The sequence below is a fragment of the Octopus bimaculoides genome, chromosome 20, assembly GCF_001194135.2.
Source record: "Octopus bimaculoides isolate UCB-OBI-ISO-001 chromosome 20, ASM119413v2, whole genome shotgun sequence".
Classification (NCBI taxonomy): domain Eukaryota; kingdom Metazoa; phylum Mollusca; class Cephalopoda; order Octopoda; family Octopodidae; genus Octopus; species Octopus bimaculoides.
Window position 1 is genome coordinate 43,929,226 of NC_069000.1, and position 9,699 is coordinate 43,938,924.

General features: G+C 38.8%; 1 protein-coding gene across 1 annotated transcript in view; it reads right to left on the bottom strand.

Annotated features, from left to right (window-relative positions):
• LOC106882737 (multidrug resistance-associated protein 1) overlaps nucleotides 1–9,699 on the bottom strand; it is a 47,043-nt gene that overhangs the window by 31,778 nt on the left and 5,566 nt on the right. The window contains exons 2-3 of the mRNA XM_052974980.1: nucleotides 1,919–2,104; nucleotides 386–502 (exon numbers count right to left, since the gene is read on the bottom strand). Coding sequence (XP_052830940.1) covers nucleotides 386–502; nucleotides 1,919–2,104 — 303 coding nt within the window. The remainder of the gene's footprint in view (nucleotides 1–385; nucleotides 503–1,918; nucleotides 2,105–9,699) is intronic.

A 9,699-nucleotide genomic window follows, 5' to 3' on the forward strand; every position in this document is an offset into this window, starting at 1 on the left:
CTTTGTGAAGGAACTCATTTATTTCGAAACATGTGTAGGAATTAAAGGAACTTTCATCGACATGCGTTTGCTCCATTTATTATTATCCATATCTTCTCAAAATGTATCACTTTAACTTGGTATCTCTACCTGTAAAAACGGCTGTGACATCTTGTCTTTTAGTGTAATTTTGCTACCTCTGGTAACTATCAACATATTCAAATTATCAAAAGTTTTAATAACTGAGATAATATTAATATATACATAAACTAATATATACATAAACTAATATATACATAAACTAATATATACATAAACTAATATATACATAAACTAATATATACATAAACTAATATATATATATATATATATAATGAAACAGTAAAAGTATAAAAGTAACACTAACGTATGATGCCCCCAGCAGCACGAGGGAGAAGTATATAACGGCTGCATGTTGGTCCCCTTTATAAACCCGACTGGTAAGGTCGATAAAGGTTAGGATACTGAGGAGCAGGGATCCAATCTGAAAGAAACAAAATACAAAATGATTAAAAGTAATACTTCTGCCTGCTGTTTTCACTATCTGAGTTCAAATTTCACCAGGTTCAAATTTGCTCGTCATCATTCAAGGTGGATGTGGATGAAATAACGTACCAGTCAAAATACTGAGTGGAGGGGGGGTGTTCATATAATTGATCGCTAGCCCCACCAACACCACCACCACCACCCACCAGTGTTACTTAGATGAAGGAACCATCATTGCATTGCCCTTACACCCTTTATCATGAGCAGCACATGACCAGATCCCCAACAACTGTTTCAAATGCTGGATCTCACTATCAAGGATCGCATCCCAGTGTTGGATATTATATGCTAAGGGAGAGAAGTGAGACAAGTACCTGGGTGGATGTGGCACAAGACTAGCTAGTCCTTGGGAACAGAGGCTGTTATAGTAGTGCTACAAAAGACAGTGAGAAGACACAGCATGTCTGTGAGTAATTTTATGCCAATCAGTCGAGTGACCTTTTCCTGGATGCAATCAAAGGTAAACCTCAATTCCTGACTGGTCATTATTTTACTGACCCTGACGGAAGGGGAAGTAAATTTGGCCTGAAAGTCATTTGAACCTGGAATGTAATTAGTTATAGCACAGTCATCATTATCATTTAACGTCTGTTTTTCATGCTGGCATGAGTTGGATAGCTTGATAGGAGCTGGCCTGCCAGGAAATTCTCCAGACTTCAATTGTCTGTTGTGGCATGGCTTCTACAGCTGGATGCCCTTCCCAAAGTCAACCACTTTACAGAGTGTGCTGGGTGTTTTTTATGTGCCACCAGCATAGGTGTGTTTATGCAGCAATGGCACGAGTGCATTTTGTGGCACCGGCACCAGTAAAGGACAAGCCTGTACTTATGGGTGACAGCAATTTTACTTAGCTTAACATGTCTTCTCAAGTACAGCAAATCCTGATCCATTGTCATTTCTTCAGTGAGGCCCAGTGTCTGAAGATCCTTTCTCCCCACTTCATCCCACATCTTCCTGGGTTTACCCCTTCCACAAGTTCCCTCCATAATTAGAGCTTGGCACTTCTTTATGCAGCTATCCCCATCCATACACATCACATAATCAAACCAGCACAGTTTTCTCTCTTGCGCACAACATCTGATGCCTCTTATGCCCAGTTTTCCTCTTAAATCATTTACACTTTGTCGTCTGTGCACACTGACATTACTCATCCAGCTGGCTTCATTTCTTTCAAGCTTTTACAAGTCCTCTATAATCAAAGCCCATGTTTCACTGCCATGTAGCATAGCTGTACATGCACAGGCACGTTCAAGTAATGCACACACATGTATATGTGCATGCATCTGCACTTATGTGCACAATAATGCTTACACACAAATAACAAGGAGAAAAGATAACATTTGCAATGACTTACCAGTTTTACTACACTGAGTGTGGTGAGTGGACGAGATAAAGTTCTGTCTTTTTGAGTGAGTAGGTAGTACAAATAAAATGGTGTGGTGAACAGAAGGAAGCCACATGGTACCCAAATTAGTAGGGTGTCTTGAAAACACTGTGTGAGTTCTGGCCATTTGGTTTCACCCCATGTCAAAGATGTGTTCTGGATGGATAACAAAACAAGAAACATCAGTATTATATTGTATAATAACAATAAGAACAATAATAAATTGTAAGAATTAATTTGAAATTGCAAGAATTTAGAATATAAAAATTGTAAAGGTTGTGCCTATTTGTATATTCACTTATTTTAGTTTTTAGACTGACGCTTTGTTCGTCCCACAAAAGCACTTGTAGCTTTAGACATTCTGACATTGATTTCGTCATCAAGAGTACTCTTAACATTTACTGTACTTTCCAGATGTTTAAATGGCCTGAGCCCTTTGAGTATGTTCTGCCCCAGGCATTGGCTGGAATGGAAACTCCACTCTTCTTCATGCTGATGGTCTGTCCAAATGCACAAGTTGCCACAGCAAACCTGTTGACCGTTTCTTGAATTCCCTCAAATGCATGAGCAATCAGAGTGAATACTAGGGTCAATGTGTTCAAATAAATCCTTCAAGGTGGTGCCCAAGCATGGCCACAACCCGATGATTGCACCAAGTGTAAAACAAAAAAAAAGGAACGAAAAAAAGAAAAGTAGAACTCTAACTTATGTATTGAGTACTTCAATCCCTCACATTTCTGAATCCAAACACACACACACACACACACACACATATGTGTGCACATATCAAAACTAAGGCTTCAGTCTTTTGCTAATACGACTTCCCCACCACTGCCGACACTGACCCCTGCATCCCCCTTCCCTCACCCCATCCTCACTGTTCACAGTGATTAAAGATTAAAGACGGAGATAGTCTGCTCCATAACAGATCACAATGGTGATCGCAGTTTAACCCTGGCATTAAAATACCCACAACAAATAAATAACAGTTTACCATCATCATCATCAACAACAACAACACTGTTTAACACATGACCTAGTTATTTATTATCTGTTTTTTTTATTTCGTTTTACTTTTCTGTCGAGCTGAGCTGATAAAAGATAACAGACTGTAAAAATGAAAATGAAAAGATTAGTTAGAGCATATTATGTCACTTCAAAAGATATGCAGAGCTTTTCTTCATTCTTATATATATACATGGTCTGATCAATAAGGATCCGGATTGTTGCCATAGTAATGAAGCTAAAGCACACAGAGTGAAGCTGCTTGGCACAGGTTGACCTAGGACTCTGCTGTGTATGTGCATTAAGTTTTAATGTTCTAGCTCGCTTCTGCTGTTTACAGCAATGCTTGGAAGGAAGGTGCGTAGCGTGTGATCATTGCATTGACCATGACAGTGTAAGCTGAGCGGAGAATCTACATCAAATTTTGCCAAAAGCTTAGCAATACATACTCAGTGGTTTATGAAAAGTTTTCAAAAAGTTTTCATCATTCTCGACACAATCAAGGAGATCTTGTGAAACTGAAACCCGAGTGTCTTTCTTGGTCAGCTGAAAGCGGTTTTGACACAAACTTGGTAGACAGGCATCTCATATCCAAATCTTCAGTGATAATGGACTGAACTGAACCGTAACTAATCTGCACATCCTCTGATAACTCACGGATGATGATTCAATAAGTTCCCCTCAGCTGCACACACATCTGCGATGTTTTTCTCAGTTCTGCTGATTGCGGGCCTCCCAGAACGTTCATCAATATCGACATTTTTTCGGCCATCTTGGAAACATCTGAACCACTTGTACACTTGCATGTGGCTCATACACACCTCTCCATACACTTCCTGCAACTCTGCATAGGCCTCTGAGCAGGTGTCACCATGTCAACTGTCTCTGTCATGGTCAATACGACTATCACACGCTACACACCTTCCTTCCAAGCACTGCTATAAACAGCAGAAGTGAACTTAAATGTTAAAATTTTCATTGTGCCAACCACTTTAGAAGAGAACTGGTGACATTTTTCATGGCCCCAGCACTAATGAGACTGCTGTGCAGCTTGTGAGACTAACATCTTTGAATGAGTGAGGGTTACAGTTGAGTGTGGGAGACAGATTTATGTTAGGGAATGAGTGCAGTTCAAAGTATAAGAGAAGGAGCTAAAGCTGAAGAATTTTATTCCCATAGAGGAACAGTGTGATGTTACATGGCTCAGTGGTTAAAGCATTGGGCTCACAAGCATGAGGTAGTGAGTTCGATTTCTGGACTGGACTTTGTGCTGTGTTCTTGAGCAAGACACTTTATTTCATGTAACTGCAGTTCACTCATCTGTAGGAATGAGTTGCGATGTCACTGGTGCCAATCTGTATCAGCTTTTGTCCTTCCCTTGGATAACATCAGTGGTATGAAGAGGAGAGGCTGGTATGCATGGGGGCAACTGCTGGTCGTGCCTCGGAGGGTAACTTTCTAGGTGCAATCCCATGGTCAGTTATGACTGATGGGGGGGGGTGAGAGGCTCTACCCTAGAGGAGCTGTATGTATTTCTTTACTGCCCACAACAGGCTAAACATAGAGGGGACAAAGGGATTAAGTCGAATACATCGACCCCAGTGCACAACTGGTACTTAATTTATCGACCCCGAAAGGATGAAAGGCAAAGTCGACCTTGGCGGAATTTGAACTCAGAACATAACAGCAGATGAAATACCGCTAAGGATTTCGCCTGGCGTGCTAACGATTCTGCCAGCTCGACGCCATAGAAGAGCTGTATGGGTGCAACTCACATTAAGGAAGAGTTAGTGGGAGTAACTGGGGGAGGAGGTACAAAAGGAGACAAAATAGTAGGGATGAGGTAACAGGGTGAGCCCTCAAGAGGTACCACGTGAGTAGAAATGAATGGGGACAGAATATTGGGTGTGGATGGTTAGAGATTGCAAGAGTGAATATTGTGTGTGGGGGTGGGGGTAGAGATAACTAGAATTGGGGAATGAGTCAGGGGGCATATAATGATGAACTAGCTTTGAAGGATAATTAGTAAAAAGGTGAGAAAGTGTAGGTGATATTACTATTTGTTTTTTTTTCATGGATGACCTCTGAACCTTGGCCACTATGTGTACCAAATTCCAATCTTCTTGAGATGATATAAATAAACGAATTAGGTAACAATTTGATGGTGCAACAATTAATTACTTATCGTAAAAATAATTTGTCATGTCACACAACACATGAATAATATATAAGTAGGAACGCGCGTGTGTGTGTGTGTGTGTGTGTGTGTGTGTGCCTAAATCAGGGTACAACATACCAACTGTGAAAAATGAATAAAATGACCTCAAACCAATAGATTCACAAAGGTCATCTTTTGACAAGAACTCAACTCTTTTTGACCTCTCCTAAAAATATATTCACACAACCATTTTCAACTACTTTTAACCTTCTTACCTTCCTTTTTTCCTTTCTCACACATGCAGTTTTATTTACTTTTTGCATTATTTTTAAAATTTTTTAATTTTATTTTTTATATTAGTTTTTTATATTCTTTATTTTTTTCTATCTATCATTTCCTATTTTTATTTTTTTTATTTGTATACTTGTAAGAAAAAAATCTTTTGATCTATAAACAACTTTCTAAAGCACAGAATTTCAGTTTGAAAACAGCTATCGAAAAGCCAGCTCGTATCATTAAAATAAAAATTAACCCACCCCCAAAGCCATCTCTACCCAGTTTTTCAAATATATCATACTGCATCAAGAACCTTCTTTATTATTCTACCATATATATATATATATATATATATATATGCATATGTGGGCACAGGACGTCATGAAACATGTACAACAAAAAAATATGAAGCATGAGTATATGGAACATGAACTGTTCTTTCGAACAACAAAAAACGCAAATGGAAAACAAAACATACGACATAAAGAACGACCCTTCATCAATTGTTGGCTGTTTTTCTAGTCTTGTATTTTGAGCATTTAACAACAATATACACTTTCGATAAAACAGTTGCTCCCGCAAAGCCAATTAAATAAAATTTGGGATTTTGTGGAGGGTTAAAATAGGTAACAAAAACAGGAAAGTGAAAACAAACAGGAAGGGCTGCTAAGCCTAAACGAGGTTGTGGTGGCGAACGCGTAAATCAAGCTGGGACAGGAGACAGACAAGAACATGTCTTCCTTGTTCTAGCTATAACAGAGAGAAAGAAAGAAACACAAGTTAGGAGAAGAAAGATGGCCAATGGTCACGTGGGAGCCACGTGAGCAAGGGAGGAGTGAGGGTGAGAGACATGAAACGTGTACAACAAAAAAGTACGAAGCATTATTCTTTTATTGTTTTCAGTCATTTGGCTGTGGCCATGCTGGAGCACCGCCTTTAGTTGAACAAACCAACCCCAGGACTTATTCTTTGTTAGCAAAGTATTTATTCTATCGATTACTTTCAGACTACCATAAAAAACACATTTTTACCGAACGCGAGGAAATGCAACTCATATATACACACACACCCACAGATATATTTACATAGAGTATAAAAAACACAATACTATTTCACACACTCACACACATGTACACATATATATAAACATATACAAACAGTCACACACACATGCATGTATGTACATTTATTTATACATGTGCATGTAACCTAGTTATTTTGTAGAACTGGCCTCATTGTTTATCTTACAAAATCTATTTTGTTGATTTTTATCTGGAAGGAAAGCATTGCACTACATTTGCCGTAGACTATAGCACAAGACTGATCAACGAGCCTCTGTGTTGTCAATCAATCCTGTGGAATTAGCATAATTAATTAATTAAGGAAAAATAATGAATATTATATTTCTCCTCAACACAGAGACTCTGAAAAAAAAAAAGTGAACAGGATGGTCATGTGTGAAATGTCTTTGATGCGAGACTTGTTTGTTCCATGATAACCAAGGGCTAAACAGTTGCAACTTTGCACTGCTCCAAGACTGGTTACCAGACCACGCCAGACTCTGCCAGACCCTGCCAGACCCTGCCTCCCCTCTCTTCTGAACTACATCTGCTGCAATGCACTACTACATCTCATCTGAGCCAACCAACAAGGGGCGTTTCTGCATACTGACTCAACATGCTATACATAACAGTCAAATCTCCTTTCAGTCATACCATGTTGGAAGAAAGACTTGTTGAATAGAAATAATTCTGGATACCCTGTGGGTGGGAAACAGTCAGGAACGTCATGGTTGGAATACCTTTGATTTTATGAGTTAAATGAAATGTAACTACAATTTGTAAGACAGGATTCATCATCATCGTCGTTTAACGTCCGCTTTCCATGCTAGCATGGGTTGGATAATTTGACTGAGGACTGGTGAACCAGATGGCTGCACCAGACTCCAATCTGATTTGGCAGAGTTTCTACAGCTGGATGCCCTTCCTAACGCCAACCACTCCAAGAGTGTAGTGGGTGCTTTTACGTGCCACCAGCACAAAGGCCAGTCAGGCGGTACTGGTGATGGCCAGGCAGTACTGGCAACGTATAATCATCATCATCATCATTTAACGTCGATTTGGGCTGAATGTTTTGACAGGATTTGATAAACTGTACAGCCGTGTCAAGTCCCCATGTCAGGTTTGGTATGGTTCTTATGGCTGGATGCCCTTCCTAATGCCAACCACTTTACACAATGTACTGGGTACTTTTCTCATGCTACCAACACTAGTAAGGCTGCTAAGTTACAAAGTAAGAAAAGAAAGGAATATGAAGAAAGAAAAAAAGTAGGGGGGGAAAAGGGAAAAAAAACCTTGACTATATGGGGTGGGATTGTATTTGAGAGGGTGAGGGGCTATGGTCTAAGCCAGGTGTTAAGAGGTTAGAGTGGAATAACAAACCTTGGCAGCTTAGAATTAATTGAAGCAAAGAATATATTTCACAAGAAATATGGTAACAAAAGTAGAAACATCTCCCATCAAAATTTCATATCAATTTATGTCTCAAACACCAGATCATTAAAGCCTACTAAATTCTTTGTTTTTTTGCAAAATTAATTGAACTCAAGGTAGATAATTACAACCCAAAACATGGTAACAAAACAACTGATACAAAATTCATAAGCTTTAATTTTATGAAAGTCAACCACTTAATTAGCTCAAAAAAAAAAAATTAAATTAAAAGTACATTTCATGCCACAACAAAAAAAAAAAAGAATGAAAAACAAAACACAATTTCAACTCTACCTATTAATTATCTTGATTATTTGTAGCTGTTCAGAGATTTAATTGTTATCTCAGATCTCTGAATATTCAGGTGTAAAGGCTGGTTTATATCTTAGCAACAAAGATGTTCTGAGGAAACCATATCTTTTACCTTGTGTTTCAGTCGTTCAGTTGTGGCCATACTGGGGCATTGCCTTGAAGTGTTTAGTGAAATGAATTGAGCCCCAGTACTGTTCTTTTTTTTTGTTTTATTTTGTCCTTCTAAGCCTGGTTGTTTTTGCTGAATCACTAAGTTACAGGAACATAAACCAACAGTGGTTGTCAAGCAATTAGGTGGAACAAACACAGACAAAAAAGCCACACATATAGATATTTGGCTTGTGAAGATTTCTCAAGCCAAGTGGAATTGTAGTGGTGGCCATTGCTGGTGTTACATAACTGGCACCGATGCCTGTGGCACAAAACCAGCACCTGTGCCAGTGGAATGCGAAAAGCACCCATTATGTTCTTGGAGTGGTTGACACTAGGAAGGGCATCCAGCCGCAGACACCATCTACCAGATCCACTGATAAGCCCTTGGTCAGCCTGAGGCTATAATAGAAGACTCTCAGCCAAGGTGCCATGCAGTGGGACTGAACTCAAGACCACGTGGTTGGGGGTAAAAAGTTGCTTGAACACACAGCTATGTCTGTGCCCACACTGGGCTAAAAGTGGCCATCTCTACTTTTGGGGATTGCTTGTTCCACGAAAAACAACATGAAAGGCAAGTTCGGCCTCAGCAGAATCTGAACCCAGAACATAACAACTTATGAAATATCACTAGGCACTTTCTCTGGCAGACTAACAATTCAGCCATTTAGCTGCCTTAACTGTGTATGTATATATTGCCAAAAAGAGACACAGGGTTATGAGTTACCTGATCAACAGGTGCTTTGAACAAAAATTACTTATTTATTGCAAACAACTGCAAAGGCACAACATTACCACTCTCACCTTCTAAGGTACAGTAAACATTCAATTGGTCCATTTACTAACCCATAAATGCTGACGCCATCAGTTACCGATAACAACATATGATATAAAAGAAAAATAAAAGCAACCATAGAGAAAAAAGTGAATGAAATACTAATCTTAGTTTTTTTTTGTTTTTTTTTAATTTTTAATCTATTCAATCTCTGATCCTCTGATACACGAAATGTAAACTTTGTAAGTGATTTAGGTCTGTCCATTATCAAATAAGAATGAAAACAGGGTGCGGAAATATAAGGTTATTTTAAAAGGGTAGAAAAAAAAATGTATTTATGAGTAATGAATATTGTATGACACATATATAGGAAAGAGAGAGAGAGAGAGAGAGAGAGAGAGAGAGAGAAGAGGCAGGCAGACATATATATTTGTGTGTGTGTGTGTGTGTGTGTGTGTGTAAGTGTCAATACACAAAAATCTCACACTCTGACTCACTCTGTTGCTTCTGTTAAATATTAATAAAAATATACAAATACTCATATCTGGAGTTTTATTTTACCTGTTTGCATCAACATACCTGT